The 25,590-nt window shown below is 43.3% G+C and overlaps 1 protein-coding gene across 2 annotated transcripts in view; it reads left to right on the forward strand.

The window, feature by feature from the left end:
* The window catches only part of VPS50 (VPS50 subunit of EARP/GARPII complex), a 108,951-nt gene that overhangs the window by 71,763 nt on the left and 11,598 nt on the right, over nucleotides 1-25,590 (forward strand). For both annotated transcript variants that reach the window (XM_066627426.1, XM_066627427.1), the window contains exon 22: nucleotides 1,948-2,028. In XM_066627426.1, the coding sequence (XP_066483523.1) occupies nucleotides 1,948-2,028 (81 nt within the window). The remainder of the gene's footprint in view (nucleotides 1-1,947; nucleotides 2,029-25,590) is intronic.

Here is a 25,590-nt window from a genome sequence, read left to right on the forward strand (position 1 = left end):
TCTTTAGTTAGACCATATTTGCCAGTCCTGTGATCCACTAAGCACAACGCTACCCATCAACCATGTATGGTGGCCTGCTGGGGGCTTAATGAGCCCTCCTGTTTTTTCTTGCCTGCTTGAGCTCAAAAAGTGTTTGTGTGCGTATATGCACATGCGCGTTCACGCATGTGCTGTCAAGCACCTGGCAGGCATTATTGTAGTCCTGTACACGACTGCAGGACTGCTTTAAATTGGGAGGTACAAACCATATCAGTCTAATTGCCATAATTTTAAACATTTTAATGACTAAGATGCTTCTTTGGATTATCCAAAGTTCCAGCCTTTACTACTTGCATCCTGACTAGTAAGGCAAATGAAGGGTCACTTCCAGTACTCATCATATCTCGTCAACAAATATTTGGAGATGTTACTTCCTCCAGGTTTCCCTCTCCACATACTTGTGTTACACTGTTGTGCAGTTGGCTTCTGTCTTTATGTTGAATAAGAGAAATATTGAATCTGGCAGTTTCCATTATCAACATCCTGTAAAGGGACATTTCAGGGTTTGTTCCCCTAATACCTATGCAGTGAATGTCACATTTTTTCCAGCTTCTTTTCTTTCCTCCATTGGTGATGTGGACTGAAGCTTACCAAAAGAAATTGATTTCCTAAAATTCTGGGAAGTCTTGATGCGCTAAATTTTAGCTAATATTCTGCCAAGGCCCATTTTTTAGATGCCAGAAATACATTACAAGTAGCCTACATTAAATAGTGAATGTTCAAACGTCCAAAATTGTTTGATTAATGTTAGTGGTTTGTGTTCTGATTTATTTAATTAGCATTTAAGCCATTGCTTTAAGACAAAAACATACATATGAACCGGAGGATTAAAGGCCCCGGATATGTCGTCTACAAAGAAACACTGATAGCATAAGTAATCTTCACTATTCAGTTATCTGTAGAACATCTGCCAGTGCTGACAACTTGCATTCCATTTAAAGCCTTCAGCCTTTTCAGGTTTCAAGCCCAGTCATTTCTTCAAGTCGCTTAGCCAGTGTATGCCGTTGGGGCAGCAGTGGGACTACTTTAGCTTATGAGTGAATACATTAGTTTAAGTGGTTTTGGAATGACACATTTTAAACTATTACATTAATCGAAGCCAAAACAGTGTCTGCTTCTAAATTGAACAGTGTTTTCCTGGTGTGAAACACATACCTTGGTACTATAACTAGACCCCAGAAATGCATGTATGTTCGTTTTTCCATTATTATGTAGTTTTGTGAATGGAGCAGATCAGACTTTTCATATCTGAATTTAAAGTATATAAGTAGCAATGGCTCAAGCTGGTATAATTCACTTACACAGTGGAATCATGCCAGTTAACACCAGCTGACAATTTGACCTTACTTTGAGTCTTGAGTAAACCATGGCAACTGAGCATTTTCTGCTTGGTTCATATCATTGGATTAATGTAGGCATAAAACTATTAAACCTTTTCAGATAAAAAAGCTGCATTACACAACCAGTTCTCTAACCATATGAAGGTGTGTGTGCTAATAATAAGCATGGCTCTTCATTCTGATTTGTGTTGTTGAGTTCTTTGCCTGGCAGTATATCTGGTGCTGTTTTCCATTATTGCAGAGAATGCAAAAAGCCCTTGGTTTCTCTATGTCCCAGAGTAAACAGTTTGAAGCAATATCAAAGATTCTGGAATTTATCCCCTCATACAGAGGATAATTCGCTTTTTGGTGTGAATTGTGTGTGGTCATTTTAGCGTGTGGAACGTAGTTCATCTTTTACACAAGTGTAATGTTAGGTGCGTTGGTAAGTTAAAAAAAAAGATTCAATTTTACTTTGCCGTGCTGAGCTTTTACAGAGTATGGCAGCAGGGCATGAACAGATTGCGAGCGTCACTTTTTTTTGTATTCTACACAAATTGTGTTGTTTAGAATTCCTTCTTATTTCCAGTTTGAATCGACAGGCCTGGGACTCAGCAGCAGCAGACTCCGGACTACCCTCAACAGAATACAGGAGAGTCTGATTGATCTGGTAAGTCGCAGGGCTCTTGAAATACAAGAATGGTACAACTGCTCAACACTGATTACTGCAACAGATGTTTTAACCATTCTGTTTTCATGTTTAACTTTGAGGGCTGGAAATGTATTTTTATGTCTTCAAAAGCTAGACTTCTTAGAATTTTAGCCTTACATAAGAATGTGTTATCCACTCCTGAAAGGAGGGTTCATTCTTCATTGTCCCTGTAGAAGTTCAGAATTTTACCCTTCCATACTCTGTGCCCATGAGAAAAAAAATCTTTCATGCCTCATGTATCTGGGGTATTGAATTTTTAAAACACACTGTGCTCCCGTAAGCAAGGGAGATGGGAGAAGAAGGAAGTCCTTAGAAGAACAAAGAGTGCAGAGCAAATAAGAGGGAAAAGGAGGGGTGGAAGAGGAATAGGGAGATTAGGTGGGTTTCTCAGAAAGACCTAAAGTTAAGAAAAATGAGGGTTCTGGGGTGTAGGGAAGATAAGGGGAATAAATGGGCAGATTAATAGGAAAGTAAAGGAGAAAGATTCCTAAAGCTCAGACAGTAATGAGAGATCATGGCTAGAGAGCTGTCTCTGTAGCCTGAACGAGGGGCTAGAGCAGAGGTTTTCAGACTGGGGCGTCATGATGCCACAGCCTGAGGGCCCTGGGCTCTTTGCCCTTCAGGGACAGGGGCAGCCAGGAGGCAGGGAGGAGGCAGCGCCGCAATCCCCAAGATCACACCACTCAGGGGGCTGCAGGGCTTGGCTGCACTTACCACAGCCTCCTGCAGTCTCCTGGGGGGTGCGGGGAGCCCTGCACGGCTGTGCACAGGGTTCCCCGGAGGCTTCCAAAGCGAAAGTGGGGCGATGGCACCCTGCTTCCACTAAAGCTGAAGCGGAGCGCAATTGCTCCACTTTCACTTCTGACGGGGCTGCAGGGACTAGGGTGCATTCAGCAGTACCTGTAGCAGCATCCTGGCGGTGCAGGGAGCCCTGCATGAGCCTCTGCAGGGCTCCCCAGGTCAGCAGCAATGAAAGTGGAACGATCGTACTACACTTCCGGTTTTGAGGAGGCAGAGCGTGATTGCTCACTTTCAGTGCTGCTGACCTTGGAGAACCCTGCAGAGGCTCACGCAGGGCTCCCCACTCCGGGGGATGGCTGCTGCAGGGACTGGAGGGTGCACCCTAATCCCTGCAGCCCCCCTGAGTGGCGCGATCCTAGGGATCATATTGCTGCCTCCCCCTGTCCCCGCAAGGGCTTACTGCAGGTTTCAAACTCTGGGAGAGTTTGAAATCCGCAGGGCTAGAGGGAGGGAGTGAGCCTGGAGGTGGGCTGTGAAATCATTTCACTTGTGGTGAGTAGCTAGTTTCTTTCACTAAATACTCTTTACTGGCACAGCAGCTGCTTGAAATGGTACCCCCCCCCCCACACACACACCACATAGCAATCACAAAGGGAAAGAAAGTCACAAGTATGAAGCATGTCTTCAGTTTGACTAAACTGGAAGGAGAGCAAGGTTGAAAAGGAAAGGAGCAGCCAGGTGTTACTGGTTCTGGGTACCATCTGACATGGTCCTTGAATGGTGACTTAATTCAGCACTAGTAGGTTAATGCTGTACAAGTGGGTAGCAAGGTGGGCGTCAAGAAAAATGAACAAATGGTGAAGAATGGACAATCCAGGGAATGAAGAACATGAGACTCTGGTGTGTGGCATTTTTCTAGTCTTTTCTCCTGTAGAAATCTGTGGAATCCTTTGCATGGTGAACTAATCTAGATATTCTCATTTGCTAGTTGAGGATACATGCTGGGATTTGCCTTTGTCTTTTGCAGTCAGTTGAGAGTGAGGGTGCCATAGCTAATTCAGAGGTCTGTTGGTTTGTAAACATGTGTCCTTGATTAAATTCTAATCATGAAGTTGGTGAAGGCTGTGGAAGTCAGGAATGCTTCTTTTGTTTTGCTAAACTTGTTTTTCTCAAAGTCAGGCACTCCTAGGCAGAGACTGTGGTCACAAGGTTGATTTGCCCTGTTCCAGGAGAACAGCTGAATTTGGATCCAGTAGACTGTAGTTGAATTTGGAGCTCCATTAACATTTGGAGTTATGTTAATGGAGAGCTCAACCTGATCAATTGGTGTGTGTGTAATTCTTCAGTTTATTAAAAGTGTGACCTTCTTGGCCTGTGGACCTCTGGCCTCTTGCGATGCAATTGTACATTACTGATCCGTTCCATATTCTCTGGGCAGGCACCAGCACTAAATCCATGTGCATTTATGAGTGTTTTCTATATTCCTTGAAAGAAAAGGGAATAAAAGATTGACAGAGTAACACCCTCCACCCGCATAATGATTTGTACTGAAGCCCTTTATAGAAGTCTCATGCTCTTCAACACCCAAGTTCCGTATTGTGCATGGTAATTTTAAACCCTCACCCACCAGTCAACCTTTATTATAAAATGCCTTTATCTGACACAATTTGGAAATCTCGCAAGCATTAACTAAACTATTGCAGAAGGAAAGAAACACAGATTTATTAGAGAAACTAGAGGTGTGAGAAAAGTAATAGTAGGGGAAATGTTTATTATCAGAACTTTCTGCCAATTTGTTTGACCCTGAAATTATATTCTTATAGATTACCTGTTTTCTTCTTGTGTTTGAATAGTCTGTGGCTGATATTCTAGATTTTTTAACAGTTTAGCAGATTTCTTGTAATAATAAATCTTATCAGACATTTGAAGGTAGAACAAAAAGTACAAAGAACCTTCCCCCTGTGGTTCCTCGTGATGTTAGTACATTGTGAGTCACTGTCACCCAGCACAAGGTGTTCAATGAGTGGTGGTTTCAGTCCTATAACCAGACCAGAGTTTGATCTTTAATCTGTGAGAACTTTATAGTTTTGGTAAAACCAGGAAAAGTGACCCTACCCATCTTGTGGAAGTAATAGCTACCTTTCCTCTTTATCAGGCAAGTCTAGTATGCGGTGTTGTGCCAGTCTTCCCCCTGCCCTTTTTCCACTTGTAAGAAGTCACATAATTGCCTTATGTTTTTCAGCTTCTGTTCGTGCCATTTAAATCCTGTTTTGTGCTGATATATGAGGATAAGGAGGCTTGTCATGGCACAATCACCAACCCAGTTCAGTCAGTTCTCATTATCTGCTAGGGTTAGGTTCCTGGAAACTCATGTGGATAGCGAATTTTCAGATAATGAACCATTGTTCCTTTGGGATCAATGGGGTTAGGTACAAGGGTACCATGGAGGGAAAGGATACCTTCCCTGCCATCTGAATGCTGCAGACACCTTCTAGAGCAGCCATTTTCAACCACTATGCTGTGGCACACTGGTGTGCCGTGGATGGTCCGCAGGTGTGCCACAGGACCCTGGGGAGGGTCATTTACTAGTAGGTCCATTGGAGGATTTGAGCCCCCTACCAGCAGAATGGTGTGCCTTGTCAATGGTCATAATACTGATGGTGTGCCTTAGCAATGTTAGCGCCTTGTCAGTGTGCCATTAGATGAAAAAGGTTGAAAATCACTGTCCTAGAGGCTGCAGGGACCTTCAGAATGGCACCTGCAACCAGTGAAGACCCCTTTAAAACAACCAGCAGAAGCTTCTACCGGCCATTTTGAAGGGGTCTATGCTGGCAACAGGTGCCATTCTGAAGGTTCCTGCAGCCTTCCAAAGGTCTCTGCATAGCAGATGATGATGATGATGATGATGATGATGATGATGATGATGATTAACAGTATTTATATACCGCTTTTCAACTAAAAGTTCACAAAGCGGTTTACAGAGAAAAATCAAATAACTAATGGCTCCCTGTCCCAAAAGGGCTCACAATCTAAAAAGATGCAAATGAATACCAGCAGACAGCCACTAGAACAGACAGTGCTGGGGTGAGGTGGGCCAGTTACTCTCCCCCTGCTAAAAAAAGGAGCACCCACTTGAAAAAGTGCCTCTTACCCAACAGAGGCACAGTTAATGAGAGAAAGCAGCAATTCTGCCTCTCACAGATAGCGAATTTGCATATAAAGAGAACTGACTGTACCTTTCACTGAGAAAGAGAAATGGTACAGTTGAAAGTATTACATTGACTGCTATCTATAGACTGTCAATTGGCTATGAGTGACTTTGCTCTATGAGTGACTTTACCTCTGCTCGCAAAATAACAGCCCCCTGTCCACTGTATGCTGTTTTAATTGTTAAAAGTAGCTACATTCTTACTTGAAATCATTTGAGTAGCCACACACCATAGCTTTTACTACTCAAATAATAACCCTAGTATCCACCAGACAGAACATCTTGGATTAGAGTTCTGTGAAGACTCTTTTGCTTTAGGATTACGGAGTAAACTGTATATATGTTCAGAATCATACCTATGTCCTTTCACTCCATCACATAGGCAGGAAGTCTTTTATAATTATAATTTATAATTAACTTTCTTTAGTTTCCAATTAATTGATGCTCCACTTTTAATTAAATTTGAATATTGTGTTATAGTGAGGGAACATGTTCAGAACAGAAGCCTGCTAATTAAATTGAAGTTAAATTAGAAGTGACTAGTTGGCTTGTTCTGGTAGTAATATTGTTACCTTGGTGCCATTTAGATGTAAATAATATTGGATTGTTTTTAACAAATACAAACTTAGTGTGTGATCACTGCAACATTACCTCCTTACTTGTGCAAGTGCTCTCAACCCCACTGCCTTAAAAATTCGTGATTAAAGATCACTGTAATGATTGTTTGAAAACTGCTGTTGCCCATCTTGGTCATTGTGGGTCAATAGAAGCCTTGGTTTTTTGTACTACTTCAATTCAAGGAGTCAGTTTCCTCGTATAGTCTTAAATGCTTCAACCCTTCATCTTTCATTCGTTGTATGTTGATAAGATTTGACAGTATCTGTTAATCCATACTGCCATTGTGCTTCTTGGCACTATTCAATGTGCTAGTCTTTACCTTTAAAGCCCTACACAGGTTTAAATAATATTATCTGAAGTACCGCCTTCTCCCAGATAAGTCTGTCTGTTCTGTAACGTCTTTTAGGGACTCCATCCTGAAGGTTCCACCTGTGCTAGAAATGTGGTTGGTGATAACCCATGAGAGGACTTCTTTGGTGGTAGCCTCTGCTCTGTGGAATTTCATGCTCTGTGAAGTGTGACAGGCTCCCTTGCTGTCAATCTCCATCAAATGAAGACTTTTGATAAACTTTTGCTGCTGTGTACTAGCCTGTTCGTGAGCCCAACTGAGCATCCCAGGTGGTTATACTCGCTGCTCTCCTGTCCTCCACACTTCTTCTCCTCCATTCCTTCTTTGCTTTTCAAATCCAGGGAATTGGAAGAGGAGAGTGGCAGAGGGAGCTGCTGGCTCACAGGGTGGCCTTTGATGCAGTGAAGCATTCTGTGAGTAGGGGCGTCATCATTGGGCATACCGTCTCAAGCACCAGAAGGTCTTGGGCTGACTTGAGTGGATTAAATTAACAGTATTCCTTGTCCTTTATAATTCAAGCACCGCTGTGAAACCTGGTTGTTTTCTCTTAACAAACGTGGGTTGGAATCTGCTATGATTCTCCAGGAAATGAAGTAAGAATGCTCATCTTGTCCTCGGAGTCACAAATTCTATAGGCATTCTGCATCCCCACTGCTTATAGACTATTCAGCAAGAGGCTGTACATATCTTCCAATTAAGTAAGGAAAAAGAGAACAACCACTCAAAAGAAAAAAAAAGTAGAATTGAATTAAAATTGCTGTCCACATTTGTGATCAGTGCTGATTTGACAATCCTCCAGCAGGTGACTAAACTATAGGCAGTGACACAGAGCACCTTTAGTGTCCTACCAATTATTGTAACTCTGGAAAGATTGAAAATGAGATGGCTTAGCCCTGTGTACAATTCTCGGCTCCCTGGCTACACTGCGCAATGTGAAAAATGCTTTCATTTGTTTCAGTGTGTACAAGAAGCCTAATGGGACCACTGTAGATATATCTTCATGTATTGTATCTCGTTGAACTGGAATGATTGGTCCAGAGGATTTGTCTTCTGTTTCAATTCTCCTGAGTTTCCAAATTTCTTTAATTCCTGCTAGTCAACAAATGGAATGTCTAGTAGCTTTTCTGGGACTTTATAGTGTACTTCCATAGACTTATTTCTGTGTGATTCTCCAATTTTTGATTCATTTTTGCCTAAAGAGATGACTGATTTTTATGTATTACAGATCCACAATAGGACATAGCCAACATGTTTTATTGCATGCATCTGTCTGGATTGTTTGAGCTTAGTCATGTTTGGTGGGGTTTCTCTGTAAATTAGAGCTGTAGGCTGTGCTGATTTCCCCCCCTGTCGGAACGCTGCAATATGGCGCATAGAAAAGCAGACTGAAGAGCATCCTTGGGAAATGCTTGATAAATGGAGATGTTGGTTCAGCACGTCCCATGTTAGGTGTAAAACTGTTGTGAGCATTTCCTCCAAATTCGGTATATTTTATCAATACTTGGTTTTGTTTCGGTGTAAACAATATATGTTATGAAATTGCATAATTGTCTGCTAAATGATATGTTGAGTAAACTAATTTTTTTCTTTCTACTTACCTGTAGTCATGTAGTATATATTAGTTACAATTGAATCATTTGGTAGACATTGGTTTAGATTTTTGTTGTGCTGGGTTTTTTGGAGTGCAGTAATTTATTTATTTATTTGCTTTTGGGCTTTCTAGAAGGCCACATAAATTCATTGCAAATTCTTACCCACCCTGATAAGAATTGGGTCTGTACAAGCAGCAGGATTTGTCACTCCCAACTGCTGAAAATATTTATCTGTGGTAACTGAAAGATGCATAAGCTAGCATTCTAGTCAGGGTCAGAAGTAATGGGAAACCATCGTTTCTCACTCTGAGAACAAACCTTGGTGAACTGTGGGGTTTCACACTTCTTCTCCCCATCTCTTTTGCACATGGAAAACTTTTGCTCTTGGTTTGAACTAAAGCACAGTTCCACACTATGTAACTAATTATGAATTATGAAATTACAAGGTCCATTTAGTTCAAAAATTAGATTTGTTTTACCTAACTGGTTAGAACTAAACCAAAGTTCCCTGAGTTCACATGTGACGTGAGTTCATTTTAATCAGAAAGAAAAAGGCTTCACTCTGCTCCTCTTTTCTCCCATGACAGCCAGCATGGTGTAGTGGCTTGGGAGGTGGACGTAGACCTGGAAGACCCTGGTTCAAATCCCTCCTCAGGCATGAAGCTTCCTGGGTGACCATGGGCCAGTCACTTTCTCTCAGTCTCGCCTACCTCACAGGGTCGTTGTGAGGACAAAAGGAGGGGAGCAGCTATGTACACTGCCCTGAGCTCTTTGGAGGAAGGGCAGTATAAAAAAAGTGAATAAATAAATAAATGCAAAAGAGGAGGAGAGGGAAGTGCATGGGCATGGAACTCTTCGAAACTTGATGTCATAGCAGGAAATATTGTTTTCTTCTAAATCCTACCTCTTGTGTTTATTTTTATTTCTTTCTCTTCCCACCCCACATACACCTCACTTTGAAATGGAAAAGAATGGACCATAAACAACGCAAATAAAACCATCCAAATGGTTTTTAAACTATGGGAGAAGTTGAAGGCTATTAATATTGTTCAGTGCCTGCTTTTTCTTATACAGTCCTTGTATAGAGATACTGCACTAAAAGTGAAATGCAGTCTGCAAGGTCACCTCACTAAAGTGGTACCAACTCAAAAGGGGGTGAAGCAGGGCTGTATCCTGGCCCTGCTTCTTTTTAATTTCTTTATTAATTCGATGGTTGACCATCTACAAAATCCCAACTTCCATCCCCCTAAATTAGCTGGGAGGCCTATTGCCATCTTACTTTATGCAGACGATGCAATTATTCTTTCTAGAACTCCTACTGGCCTTAAAAGAGCTCTGAACTCTCTGAATGCGTATTGCAAGGAAAATCAACTGGTGATAAATTATAGTAAAACTAAGAACTTGGCTTTCTCCAGGAAACCAAAAAATCGGCGCTGAAAGATCGATGGCCATAAAATAGAGCAGGTGTCCCACTTTAAATATTTGGGAGTGGTATTCCATACAAATGGTTCTAGGAAAGCACATGGAGAATATGTAGCGTTAAGCGGTCAGCAAACCTCTTCTGCTATTCTCCAATTTATGCGAAGTAGAGGAGCTCAGTATCTGCCAGCAGCCCTTAAATTGTTTGAGGCAAAGGTGATGGCCCAATTATTGTATGGAGCGCAGTTCGGACCTTTTCCCAACATCATGATAATGGAGCGTGTCCAGTCTAAGTTTATTAGGGCCGCCTTTAGCGTATCCAGTACTGTCTCGAACACTTTTTTACGTCTGGAATCAGACCTGATTAGGATAGAGGCCTGTGTCTGGATAGCCATTTGCTCTTACTGATTAAGACTGCATCTATACCCATTAGGGATTGCTCCCCTAATCCTCCAAGATGAATATAAATCCAGGTGGATTAAAGGGCTGGAACGAAAACTGTCCTCTCTGGGATTTTCTGTACCATCTTTGTTTGACATGGGACTGACTCAGGTGGGAGTTAGGATCAAGCAGCGGATCTTTGACATAGAGCGCCAGGAAGACCTTAATAATGTCAGAAAGTTTTGTATCAAAGAGGAGCTCAGATATATAGCTGTCCCAGCTCCCTATCTTTTCCAGTTGGAAATCCCAAGCCACAGAAGAGTGTTTACACTGGGGCGATGTGATAGTTTGCCCTCAGCTGTAGTGGAAGGACGCTTTCGGAAGGTCCCATTTTTAGAGTGACTGTTTCCTTGCGGGGCAAAGCAACCAGAAACCACCAGTCATGTTTAGCTGGATTGCATTTTTTATAAGGATATACGGTTATCCCTTATCTCCCCACTGTTAGAAGAGCTCACCAAATACCCAGGTCAAGATTATAGTCATTCTCTTCTATCAGATGCAAAGCCAGAGGTAAAGTGGGGGGTGGCTAAATTTTTAGCCGCTGCAGTTAGCGTCAGGATGAAGAGAGTGGATTGTGACCTTCCAGGTCGCTCATAGAGGAGTATTTACATTCTGAATAAGTTCTTAATTCAGTATGGACAAGAAGACTTTCAGAAGTACCTTCCTCAGTTACTGTACTAAGTTCAATCCTCAATAACAAGACCAAACTTAGTCTTATCTAGACTTAGATCTATTAATTTTTAGTATATTATGTTGTCAAGAGCCTATGTTAGGATGCTGTGATGGGTCGTATGTATGTTCAGTTGTATACTATGGTTGTATTGTTGTTTTTATGCTGGTTGGTGACTAATAAAACTGAACTGAAATCAGCCAAATGGAACTCGATTAAACTAGTAGAGAGAGAGTCATTGATTGCCTCATCAGCAGTGGGGAATTTCAATAGAGGCACTGAGGAGGTGAAATGAAACGGTGATAAGAACATAAGAACATAAGAACAGCCCCACTGGATCAGGCCATAGGCCCATCTAGTCCAGCTTCCTGTATCTCACAGCGGCCCACCAAATGCCCCAGGGAGCACACCAGATAACAAGAGACCTCATCCTGGTGCTCTCCCCTACATCTGGCATTCTGACTTAACCCATTCCTAAAATCAGGAGGTTGCGCATACACATCATGGCTTGTACCCCATAATGGATTTTTCCTCCAGAAACTCGTCCAATCCCCTTTTAAAGGCGTCTAGGCTAGACGCCAGCACCACATCCTGTGGCAAGGAGTTCCACAGACCGACCACGCGCTGAGTAAAGAAATATTTTCTTTTGTCTGTCCTAACCCGCCCAACACTCAATTTTAGTGGATGTCCCCTGGTTCTGGTATTATGTGAGAGTGTAAAGAGCATCTCCCTATCCACTCTGTCCATCCCCTGCATAATTTTGTATGTCTCAATCATGTCCCCCCTCAAGCGTCTCTTTTCTAGGCTGAAGAGGCCCAAACGCCGTAGCCTTTCCTCATAAGGAAGGTGCCCCAGCCCCGTAATCATCTTAGTTGCTCTCTTTTGCACCTTTTCCATTTCCACTATGTCCTTTTTGAGATGCGGTGACCAGAACTGGACACAATACTCCAGGTGTGGCCTTACCATAGATTTGTACAACGGCATTATAATACTAACCGTTTTGTTCTCAATACCCTTCCTAATGATCCCAAGCATAGAATTGGCCTTCTTCACTGCTGCCGCACATTGGGTCGACACTTTCATCGACCTGTCCACCACCACCCCAAGATCTCTCTCCTGATCTGTCACAGACAGCTCAGAACCCATCAGCCTATATCTAAAGTTTTGATTTTTTGCCCCAATGTGCATGACTTTACACTTACTGACATTGAAGTGCATCTGCCATTTTGCTGCCCATTCTGCCAGTCTGGAGAGATCCTTCTGGAGCTCCTCACAAGCACTTCTGGTCTTTACCACTCGGAAAAGTTTGGTGTCATCTGCAAACTTAGCCACTTCACTGCTCAATCCTGTCTCCAGGTCATTTATGAAGAGGTTGAAAAGCACCGGTCCCAGGACAGATCCTTGGGGCACACCGCTTTTCACCTCTCTCCATTGTGAAAATTGCCCATTGACACCCACTCTCTGCTTCCTGGCCTCCAACCAGTTCTCAATCCACGAGAGGACCTGTCCTCTAATTCCCTGACTGTGGAGTTTTTTCAGTAGCCTTTGGTGAGGGACCGTGTCAAACGCCTTCTGAAAGTCCAGATATATAATATCCACGGGTTCTCCCGCATCCACATGCCTGTTGACCTTTTCAAAGAATTCTATAAGGTTTGTGAGGCAAGACTTACCCTTACAGAAGCCATGCTGACTCTCCCTCAGCAAGGCCTGTTCGTCTATGTGTTTTGAGATCCTATCTTTGATGAGGCATTCCACCATCTTACCCGGTATGGATGTTAGGCTGGCCGGCCTATAGTTTCCCGGGTCCCCCCTCTTTCCCTTTTTAAAAATAGGCGTGACATTTGCTATCCTCCAATCTTCTGGCACCGTGGCCGTTTTGAGGGACAAGTTGCATACCTTAGTCAAGAGATCTGCAACTTCATTCTTCAATTCCTTAATAACCCTTGGGTGTATGCCATCAGGGCCCGGTGACTTATTGATCTTTAATTTATCAATGAGGTCTGAAACATCTTCTCTTTTAACCTCTATCTGACTTAACTCCTCGGTTAGGAGGGGCCGTTCGGGCAGCAGTATCTGCCCGAGGTCTTCTGCCGTGAAGACAGATGCAAAGAACTCATTTAATTTCTCTGCCATCTCTAAGTCTCCTTTTATCTCCCCTTTCCCTCCCTCACCATCCAGAGGGCCAACCGCTTCTCTGGCGGGTTTCCTGCTTCTAACATATTTGAAGAAGCTTTTATTATTCCCCTTAATGTTGCTGGCCATGCGTTCCTCATAGTCTCGCTTGGCCTCCCCTATCACCTTCTTACATTTCTTTTGCCACAGTTTATGTTCCTTTTTATTCTCTTCATTAGGGCAAGACTTCCATTTATGGAAGGAAGCTTCCTTGCCCTTCACAGCCTCTCTAACTTGGCTGGTTAGCCATGCGGGCACCCTCCTGGATTTAGTGGAACCCTTCTTTCTTTGCGGTATACACCTCTGCTGGGCCTCTATTACTGTTGTTTTAAGCAGCCTCCATGCACTCTGGAGAGACTGGACTCTTTTTACCCTCCCTTTCAACCTCCTTCTAACCAGCCTCCTCATTTGAGGGAAGTCCGCCCGTCGGAAGTCAAGGGTTTTTGTTAGAGATTTGCCTGGTATTCTTCCCCCAACGTGCACGTCAAAACGGATCGCAGCATGATCACTGTTCCCCAATGGCTCAGTAACGTTTACATCTCTAACCAGGTCCTGCGTACCGCACAAAATTAAATCCAGAGTCACCTGTCCTCTGGTGGGCTCCATGACTAGCTGATCTAAGCCACAGTCATTTAGCACGTCAAGAAATCCGGTTTCCTTATCGTGACCAGAACACAAATTGACCCAGTCAATATGAGGATAATTGAAGTCCCCCATGATTACAACCCTGTCCTTCCTTGTCACCTCCCTGATCTGTTTCCTCATTTCAAGGTCCCCATCAGATTTCTGGTCTGGAGGACGATAGCACGCCCCCAGTATTACATCGCTGCACAAGCCTGGTAATTTAACCCACAGAGATTCTACGGTGGAGTCGGACCCACCTTCAATCTCTACTTTGCTGGATTCTATCCCTTCCTTAACATAAAGGGCCACCCCACCTCCAACACGCCCCTGCCTGTCCCTCCTGTAGAGTTTATAGCCCGGGATTGCGGTATCCCACTGATTCTCCGCATTCCACCAGGTTTCCGTTATGCCCACTATGTCAATATTTTCCCTTGTCACCAGACATTCCAGTTCTCCCACCTTTGCTCGTAGACTTCGGGCATTCGCATAAAAGCATTTATACACGGAATGCCCCAGGATGGGCTGCTTATTCGCTCCTTTGTCCCCGCATCCTCTCATTGTGCCAAACTGTCTATCACATCCCATCTCCCTACCTTTCCCAATTTCTTTTCCTACCCTGCCTTTGTCTTGTTGTTCTCTAACCTCCCCATCCTCATCCCATAGGGATGAGGAGTCCCGAACCGGATGCCCCTCGGCTCCTGTCGGCCTTCCCCCAGGGATCAGTTTAAAAGCTGCTCTGCCACCTTTTTAATGTTATGCGCCAGCAGTCTGGTTCCATTCTGGTTCAAATGGAGCCCGTCCCTCTTGTACAGGCCCCGCTTGTCCCAAAACGTTCCCCAGTGCCTAACGAATCTAAACCCCTCCTCCCTACACCACCGTCTCATCCATGCATTGAGACCCCTGATCTCCGCCTGCCTAGCTGGCCCTGCGCGTGGAACAGGTAGCACTTCAGAGAACGCTACCTTTGAGGTCCTGGCTTTCAGCTTCCTGCCTAAAAGCCTAAATTTGGCCTCCAGGACCTCCCAGCTACACTTGCCCACGTCGTTGGTGCCGACATGCACCACAGCCGCTACCTCTCCCCCAGCACTGTCTACTAGCCTGTCTAGACGAGAAGTGATGTCCTCAACCTTCGCACCAGGCAGGCAAGTCACCATGCGGTCCTCACATCCGTCGCAAACCCCCCTCTCTATGTTTCTAATAATCGAATCCCCCACTACAAGAAGCCCCCGACCCCCCTCCCGCCGAGGAGTATCCCGAGTGCGCTCGGATATGGGCCCATCTCCTGGAGAAGGGATCCCCCCTAGGGGATTGTTTCCCTCCTCTCCAGGATGACGTCCTCCAGTCCCGAGACTTCCCACCCGGGCAGCCGAGGAGCTGCACGCCTGAGGTTGGGACGAAGCCTGATCGTCCCCAGAAGTCTCCCCACGGTCCTCCTCTGGCTGCCTGCGCTTCTCCAGGTCGGCCACCAAGGCTTCAAGGGAGCGGACGCGTTCCCTGAGAGCCTGGAGCTCCTTGCACCGAGGACACACCCATGACTTATGCCCCAGAGGCATATAATCATACATGTGGCACTCAATGCAGAACACTGGATAGCCCCCACTCTGCTGCTGGCTGTCTGACTGCATAGCTTTTTTGTTGTTGTTGTTTTATTTAGGGGTCCTTTTAAAAACCGTACACTGGATAGCAGCCTTTTCTCTAGGGAAGAGGAAGGGCAGTGTATGGGGCCCTGGCCTCCTCGCCCTGCCGCTGAACTCGCCCAGATGCTAAACTCTTGTGCCTTACCTGGCACTTGGTTCCCAGAGGCCACACGCGTCTGCAGAGAGCCTCACGCGATGGCCTGCCTAGCTTTATACTCCTGGCTGGCTCCTCCCCCCTCCTTCCTTCCTGATTGAAAGGGGGCTGGCCTTCCCAGGTGAGTTTACAAAAGCTCAGGAAGGCAAATGGCTGCTGATGGGCGTGACCTACTCTGCAGGCTCCTGAATGGACTGCTTGGATTAGCCTAATGGGGCTCTTAATGGGTTGGGAATTGGCCCTTCCTAGGTCCTTTCCCTCCTAGTTCTGTTCTCTTAGGCTGGACTGTTTTTTGTAACCTCAAGCTAGTTTTTATTTGGGTTTGTTTAATTATTTATTGCTCTCTAGATCCTGTGTCCCAATTTACTGACCTGTTTAGGTTATGTTCTAACTTAGATTAGGTTTAACCTGGGTTAAGTATAGGTTTAATTTAAACAAGTAGAAAACCTGCTTTTCACTTTATCCTCCTCCCTTCCTTCGATTAAGTGCTACCTTAGGTGCAGCTAACTTTCAATTTTGATTTAAATGCCTGACCCTTGGGCACTTACTCACGAGTAGGGCGCTGCTCTTACTCACGAGTAGGACTCTGCTCCTGCTCAGAGTAGCCCTATGTACCTCCCTTAGGTGCTAACTTTCAATTTTGATTTAAGGTTGCTTTAAAGGTAAGGTTAAGGTTAGAAGACAGGGAGTTAGAAAGACAAAGCGTTAGAATGAGTACACTTACCTCCTCCTCCTGCTCCTCCTCCTCTCCTTCTCCAAAACTCAGAGGTCTCCTTGCCTTCTCCTCGCCCAGATGCTAAACTCTTGTGCCTTACCTGGCACTTAGTTCCCAGAGGCACTTGGTTCCCAGAGGCCACACGCGTCTGCAGAGGCCACATGTGATATGCATAGGTGCCCGCAGGTTTGGGCTAGGTAATTGGCTAGTTTAAGCACCACAGATCTGGCAGCTCTGGAGTGTCTTTGTCCACATTAATTGATGGTTGCTTTGGCTATACAGTAGTTCTCCCCCCCCCCCCACAGGTGTGGTTTTGGAAAAATACAGAAGGAAAATGCATCAGAATTGAACACCTAGAAGGGTTTCTCAAGAAAGATCAGGATGTAATGACAATAGATTCCTGAAAGCTCCTGTTCACACATCTTTGGTGTGAAATCCAATTTCAAAAATTGGGTTATGAAGCTATCCAAGCGTATTTGCCATTCTATTCCATTTCATGCACTCCTTTGTAGGTAGTTGTGATGTAAGAAAAGTTCCTGCATGTCTGAAGTGGCTTGTTCATCATGATTTTGACAGAATTTTTTTATTTTGTTATTCATTGTAGTTTTTTTAATCTCTGCCTACTCATGCCTCTCTCAGTTTGCTTTACAGTATGTTTTTTTCAAAAAAAAAAGTCTTGCTTCTAAATGCTTCTGTTCAGTAGTTGCCCATAGTTGTATCAGATTTTTTATTTTGAGGGACCTCCCCTCTAACTAGGAATTTTACTAAGATTCTTCATTCCTGAAGTATGTTGCACGAAATTCAAATACTGAGTTTCAGCTCATGCCCAATTTTATTTCTGAGAGCATTCAAGATGAAAAGCAATTCATATGTAATTGGAGTAGATTGTCAAAGGAAATGGAATTCCCAAAGATTGACCTTTGGTTTGTGTGTTGGGTAGAAAATCTTTTCTGTTTGATTTCATTTGATTTTACTGCAGTGAACTTGCATGCTTATTGGAGAAAGCTTCCTTGTAGAAGACAGAAATTAGACTTTTGCATCTGTAGTAAATGGTTGCCAAAGTGAACCCTTTGTACAAACGGTTCACTTTGTTTAAAAAAACACACTTTTTAACAGATTCCAGAGTGTACAGTTATGGCAGCTCATCATTATTTGAGGATAGTGCCAGAGCATAGTGGTTACATCCACTTTGCATTCACACCATCTTCATTTCAGTTCGTGGCATCTTCAGATCCTGTTGGGAAAAATCCCTTTCTGAGACCCCAGATAGCAACTGCTGGCAATGTAGACAGTACAGAACTAGATGGACAGTGGTCTGACTTGGTATATGGCAACTTCCAATATTTCACAGAAGGACGTTTTAAAGCACTCTTTTTTCACATTCCAAGAGGAGTGGTATAGCATCAGTTTGCGTATTAAGCCTCATTGAGTTGTTTAGCGTAAGGGCCTGGATCCCCCTAGCCACATTACATAAGAGGTCAGTGGCGTGTCATAGTCGGAAGGTGCATCTCTCCAAGCAAGTGTGAATCCACTCTTCCCCTACTTGAAAAAGTTGACTCTTACACTTGGAAAACTACTCTAAAGAAGGACAAGCTGGAGAAAATGGACCAAGAGAAAAAACTTGTTTCTGGTCCAAAAAGCCACATAAGTTCTTTTCTATTTCAATGGACCATACCCAGTAAGAAGAAAGAGAGCCAGCACCAAAACATGGGGATGAAGCTATTTGAGGGGAAAGGCCTCAAACTGGTACTAGGAAGTAGATGTGTATTTTGATGTTGAATCTGCTCCACGTGTTTTGACTGACTGCCTTGCTCAGGGGCAAGTGGATCATATTCCCTAGTCTTAGGTACTAAGGTTCACTTAGACTAGAGTTGTGTCAAAAAATGTAATCCTCTGTACACTTGCTAAAAGAACCTATTGGCCTCAAAGGGGTTTACTTTTGCAAGCATATGAAGTATTGTGGCCTGTGGATCAGAGCACCCTTTTTCTATATGACCATGTGCCCAGTTTCTTTAGGTTGTCTATCTGCCATGCATGGCTTCTTTACAAAAACCATGACTACCCTTACTACACCAAAGTTATTGAAGAATTTGATGAGTGCTGAACTAGTTTTTGCTAGCTTTCCAAGTAGTCAGGGTTCAAGTCTGCTGTCTGTTTTCCAGAACTGCCCTCAAAAGTTGCCTTTGCCACTTTCTGGCTGTCCAGAAAAAAATTGTGCATGTTAAATTTCTTTTTTTAAGGCAATCTTATTTGTTCATTCTGTTCCTGAATTTTCTAAGAGATCTTTTATTGGCAATGACTTTTAGCAATTAAATTCCTTACCACGTACATCCAGGATGACTTCCTGCCCAGTGTTGACTATGAATTGTTCCATTAACTTTAATTGCACTAATTTTACTTGAAATAAGAGTGGTTTCTTTAAACAATTCTTTCCAGTGCTCCCAGAGCTGATGGGAGGCTGATAGGCTGGGTGGCTCCCCTCCACTGTGCCAGAAGGGCCAGCCGTGGGTGGCTCCCCTCTGCTGGGTCCAAAGGGTGAGCCACGATGGCCTCCCCCCACTGGGTCAGGGGGGCAGGCCAGCAGTTCGAGCGCCCGGTGGCCTCTCCTCTATGGGGTTAGGGGGAGAAGCCGGCTGTGGTCCCCCCATCCTCGAGTTTGGGGGGGGTGGAGTGGAGCCTTGTACTGGCAGTGCCCGAGATATGTTCGATGTAGATATCGTGGGACCACCGGGGTGTCGGACACCATCAGCCTGCACATGAGCTTGGCATAGTGCTTGCCCACACCACAGGCTTTCAGCACGGGCTCGTTCTTGGGGTCCCAGCCACCAAGGGCCCACACCAGTAAGCTGTGGATGGAGACCTCATACCCTCTCTGCCTCAGAGCATCTGCCAGGGGTGCATATTTCTGGTGCTTGTGCTCCACCTTGCATTCCACCTTGAATTCATTTTCTTTTATGATTTGAGAGGTGAGCATTTTGGTGAGGAATTAATGTAGGTAAACATTAAGACCATTTATTTGCAGAGGAAGGTTCAGAATCTAATTCCAGACCTAGGTAAGGATAAGCAGATCTGAAATCTGCTAGCATGCATTATAAGAAAAAAAGGAATATGGGAAATTGAACCAACTCTGTAGTGACTTCATTTCTTCAGCTGTTTATCTGATCTTCTGAATCCACATGACCTGAATCAATCCAGGTCTTCTGAATTTATATGTTGTCACTCTGTCTGCTGAATTGTACCAAATGTTAAACTAGATTGAAGTCCATTTTGGATACAGATAAATGTTTTTGCCATTCTTTGCTGTGAATCCAGCCTAAGGCCACTGTAATTATAAACCCTGTATAATCTGTACTTCCTCATCAATTTTCTAATGTTAAATTACAAGGCAACTTGCACCGTAAGAAAGTAAAAAATGACATGGTTTGCAAAATTATCCTTGCCCAGTAGAAACTTTACTTGATAAGTAAAGTTTTAATTGATGTCATCCACCACCATGAAGTATGAGAGATTAGACAGTGTACCTGTATTTGTATCATTGGATGACTTTCTACAGAAATGTTTTCAAAGATATACTATCCCCTTGGAAAAGGCAGTTACAATTTTTGGATTATCAGAGCTCAACATAATTAAGAATGTAAGAAAAGCACTACTGGTTCAGACCAAGGACTGGCATCCTGTTTCCTTCACTAGCCCACTGGCTGCCTCTGGGATATGGTGCACTTCTCTCTTGCAGTTGCTTCTCTGCAAGTGGTATTAAGGGGCATTGCTGAGCTGGAAATGGCGCACAGCCACCATTGTGTTCCATAGTTTTGTCTTCCCAAAAATTGGTCTAATCCCCTTTTAGAACCATCCAAGCTAGTAGCTGTCGTCATATCTTGTGGGAACAAATTCCATAGGCTGGCTATACGATGGGTGAAGAAGTACACACTTCTTTGCAGTTTTGGTCCATCCGAAGCTCCTGCTAATAAAGTTCATTGGATGACCCCAGTTTGCGTATTGTGAGAAACAGAGAAAAACTTCAATCCATGCAATTTACGCCAGGCACAGTTTTCTAAATCTCAGTCATGACCCCCTTAATTCCCTTTTTTCCAAGCTAAAATATCCCAAGCATTGCAGCCTTGCTCCAGTCCTTGAATTGAGGTGGTTGCCCTCTTTTGTGCCTTTTCCAGCTGAACCCTACTTGAAATATGATGACCAGAGCTATATGCAGTGTTCCAAATGTGACCACACCATAGATTTATATAGGGGCATTATAATTTTAGCAGCCTTATTCTTAATAACTTTCCTAATGACTCCTAGCATGGAATTTGCCTTCTTTCCACGTGCTGTACACTGAGTTGATTGTTTTATTGAGTTCTCCACCATGACCTCAAGATTTTTTTCCTGGTTCATTATCAACAGCTAAAACCCATCAGTGTATATATGAGGTTGGGATTTTTTAACCCCAATATGCATCGCTTTACACTTACCAGCAATGAATGGCACTTCTCATTTAGTTGCCCATTCATCCTGGGCAACCTAGGCCATATCCTAACTCCCTTCCTGAGCAGCCCAGTGCTACACTGGGCATCTTGGATCTGTGCCAGTGAATTCATTGGTGCAAATCCCATTGGGATAGCTGCTGCATGACAGGTTAAGGGGAAATAAATTCCCTTACTCTGAGTTGCACGGTAGCCACCTTCTATCCTGTACTGGATACAGGATAGGTTTGGACTGCCCATTCATCAGACTCCATTCCTGAGAGGGTCCGTCTAGGCATGGGTATCTGTGACAGATGTGAAGACAGATGTGAAGAATTAATTTAGCTTCTATGCAATTCCATGTCCTCTTGAATCCCTCATTACTAGTGAACCAGTTTGCCTCCCTGTTCAGGTTCCCTAATCCATTTAACACATTTGTATTGTTTGTCATTGCTGATTTTAGCCATGTGCTCCTCATTCTGTTTTCATATCCCTTGTTGTTAGCTTGTATTTCTTTTGTCACAAACTACAAGGAATTTGTTCCTTTTCATTTTTCTCTGTTATGCTCTTTTGTGAGGCTACAGAAAAGTAGAAGACAGTTATTTCTTCCTGTTCCCCAAGAAGCTTTGTAGAAGACCTACACCTTCTTACTGGAGTGGAAATTAAAAATTGTCATTGTTGCGACATAGATTAAGGTTGCAGTCATGTGTTTGCTTAATTGAGTGCAGCTTAATTCTAAATTATGCTGCAAAGCTCAGAGCAACGCAAATGCATTAAGAAACTTGGATTTCTTATATTCACTTGATTTTTTAAATCTCTTTCTTTTAAGTAATCAGGACCCATTAATTTGCTACAAATCTCCAGATAATTTTTATGAAATGTGACCTTTTGCTTTAGCTATTTCTGCTTATTTCCAATTTTGTAATATAGGAGAAAATGAAGATATATTCATGTGCTCTTTCAAATATATGCATATTTAAAATTGCTGCTACTTAATAGTGAACATGATCTTAAGAAGAAGAAAAAAAAAGCAAGGAATGCCTGGCTAGTGTATAGTCATACCAGATTCTGTCTGAGATAATGATCTAAGACCCAATCCTATCCAACTTCCAAGTGCTGATGTAGCTACAGTGCAGCTTCAACATAAGAGGACAAGTGTTTTCTTATTGTGAGGAGACCTCCATGACTGCCCCCCCTCCACAAGATGCAGTCCACATCCTGTTGGCATGGCTGCATTGGTGCTGGAAAGCTGGATAGGATTGGGCCCCTAGTTAGCAGATATAAGGTAAATCTTTCTAACTGTTAAGCAACTATGGGCACAATACTAACCCCTTATGTCAGTGCTTTCCAGCACTGACATAAGGGCAATGAAGCTCTGACGTAAGGAAACAAACATTCCCTTACTTTGAGGAGGCCTCTGTGAGTGACACCCAACTGCAGGATGCAGCACATGTCCCATTGGTACTGCTATGCCAGTGCTGGAAAGCACTGACATAAGGGGTAGGATTGTGCCCTTTATCAGTGTTTCTCAAACTATGGGTCGGGGCCCACAAGGTGGGTTGCGAAGCAATTTCAGGTGAGTCCCCATTCATTTAAATATTTTATTTTTATTATGTAAGACTTAATGCTATCATGATATGCAACTGCATTTGGGGAAGTGTTACAGAACTGTACTTTTAACAGGCTACTGTGTAGATCTTTTAACAATGATAGTCATTGGAACTTACTCTTGGGTAAGTGTATATAGGATTGTTAAAAATGTTCCTGCTGGATGATGTCACTTCCGGTCATGACGTCACTTCCAGTGGGTCCAGACAGATTCTCATTCTAAACAGTTGGTCTCGATGCTAAACATTTGAGAACCACCGATCTATATAGTATAGCTGAAGGGAAGACTCATTTGCTTAAAAAAAACAAAACCCAACTTCTAGCAAATACAGAATAGGTAGACTTATGTCTGTGACTTAAGAAGGAGTCTAAAATTGCAGGTAGGCTTATATACTTGGAATCTACTTTAAGACCTGTGGTGTAGGTTAAAATTTGTATTTCCAATGAAAACATATGAAACTTCCTTATACAAAGCTAGACCATCACCAAAGCTCTGTCCATCACAATATTGGCTGTTTTCATTGGCAGTAGTTCCCAAGACTTTTAGGATAAGATAGGGAGGTAAGATAGGGAGGTTCCTAGCTCTCCTACCTGAGATTCTTACTGAAACATCAGAATCTGCCTTATGGTGAGTCAGATCACTGGTCCAACTAACTCAGTATTGTCATCAGTGAGTACCAATGGCTCTCCAGGTTTATACAGGAATCTTTCTGTGTCTTACCTGGAGATGCCTGGGATTGAACTTGGGACCTTTTCATGTAAAGTCATTGTCTCCACCACTGCCCTATGGCCCCACCCTATGAAGATACCAGAGATTAAACCTAGGCTCTTAAGTGCAAAGCTCATGTTCTACAGCTTAGCTATGTGTCATCCCCTGTGACTGAATAAGATACTGTAGGTGTGTGCCACTTAATGATAGGAATACATTCTCCAATCCATGTTGTTATGCAGTTAGGTTGTTAAGTGAACACTCAACCTAATCTAGTGCCCTTGTTGTGTAAACAGACACTCCCTGCCAGAAACTAGCTGGCTATACAGGCTACTGGAGATAGATTGCCTCTTCTTTGCATGAAGGGCATCTTTGTTATATAAACAGACACTGTGTTGCAGGCTATGGGAGTCTTGACTGCCTCATTAAGAGCCTCTTTGTTGTGCTTTGACCACTGTCATATATGTGGTCCGTTGTTAAGTGGAAGGTTGTTAAGCAGCGGGAGCCTGTATAGTCATTCCCCTTCTCCATCTAGTGTGTATGGCAGTCTGTTTGTGTCTGTATCTTTAGGGGGTTTTTTTGTAATAAACTGCTAGTTCCAGACCTTTAGGTTTTACTCTTCTTTCACAACATTGGTTAAAGAAAGATGGGTGCTTATGACATCTCATTTCTAAGTGTAAAGATTTTTGTTTTTTGCCTATAAGATGTTGCTAAACTTGAAAAGCTGCTCTTTATCAAGTATGTTCCTGTCTGCAGCAGAGAAAATCACACCTTCTAAAAGCCTTTATATCCTATCAATCAATGATCCTCCTTTCTGATTATAAGAAATAAAGCTGTACAAAAGGTTCTGAGACAAGATGCATCTTTCCCTGAACGGCACCTGTAAGTCTCACATGCATTCAAAGATCCTTCTTGTTTTCCTGTTCAATGAGGGAGAAAATGAAAGAAGAAAATGTCACGCTTCTGAATCTGGCAGACACTTGAAAAAGAAAAACATTTTTTGGTGGCTTTTAGGGGGCAAATACTGCTTGTACAATGGACAAATCAAAATAATTTTTTTTCTTGGTGTATGGTAGTCATAAGTGTGTATTTAATAGTATTCAAAAGGAGCAAAATGTTGTTAAGGGTCAGGTAACTGGTATATGCCCTCGACATACTGGGTCAATGAGTTTGTTCAGGAGTGTTTTTATATATCTGATGAAGATTCACAAAGTCTGCCTTCATTCATTCTTTCCTTCTCTACATTGTATCCATTTGATGGAGCACCTCTGCAGTTTTCAGTGTTCAGGTCAAAAGATATCAAGAAACCGAACTATTTCCTGAACAAAAACCCCTCAATATCTTCTTTAGTTAGTCCCATGTGCAACTCACATCAGTTGGGAACCAAATAGTGAATGGAATGACATCACAACTCTACATAGCCAATCCGGTTTGGCTATGTGCTGGTGTTACTGAAGGCAAATAAAGCCAACATAGGAAGCATTGTCCTCACACTAAATGAGAGACCTTTTGCCTTCTTTCAGTGAAATCATCCAAAAATTGTTAAAAGAATGGAGCTTTTTGACATTGCTGAAAAAGTTCATGAAAACATTTCCTCCCATCACTAACTTTTTTGCCCAGCCTTTACTGTGCTAAGATATTATATAAGATGGCTTGAGTAAATAAATTTTTGAACAACATAGTACTCTGAATTTAGAATCCCAGTGCATGATTTACCACAATTTTCTTGACCTGTCTGGGGTTGTCTAAAACTATGACAATATTGGACTCTGATAGCATACCTTCATACCTACCTGAGGGCTGGGGATAAGAATAGGCCCTCAGTTTGGCTGTACTTGTTGTAAGAGGCGACTGAACAGCCACTGGGTAGATGGGACTCGTCAGCCTGGGAAGGCAGCTCATCTGAGAGAAGGAAAACTCTGATCCCAAACCTCCACTGCCTTGTGGCTACATCCAGTTATGGAAGAGGCTTCAGGAGTCAACCTCGAGGCAAAATCCAGAGCCGGAGTCCCTGAGGCAGTTCATGGCTGAACACAGTCACGTTCTGGCAACTCCTGCGACATCACTGGAACCAACCGTATTGGCTTCTGCCTTTCCATTGGACCATTTCAGCGACGTGGAGAGGGGGGATTTGCTGCATGGGTAACAGCCTATCCTCCATACCTACTTTACCCAGGCTTCGCGCACTGGAGAGGACACTCTGTTCCATAACACTATTCAGAGTACGATACCATAGTCTTCCGAGACTGAAGGATGCCAACAAGAAGCATACCTTCTGTTTGGGCCCATATTTCCATTCTTTGTGCATCTGTTACATAGTGTAATCAAAACAGCCAAGATATTGAATAGTTGTAATTCAGACCATAGAGAATCTTAATGAAGAAATATCCTTTAAAAAATCTA

Source organism: Tiliqua scincoides, chromosome 5 (assembly GCF_035046505.1).
Source record: "Tiliqua scincoides isolate rTilSci1 chromosome 5, rTilSci1.hap2, whole genome shotgun sequence".
In the NCBI taxonomy this organism is placed as follows: Eukaryota; Metazoa; Chordata; class Lepidosauria; order Squamata; family Scincidae; genus Tiliqua; species Tiliqua scincoides.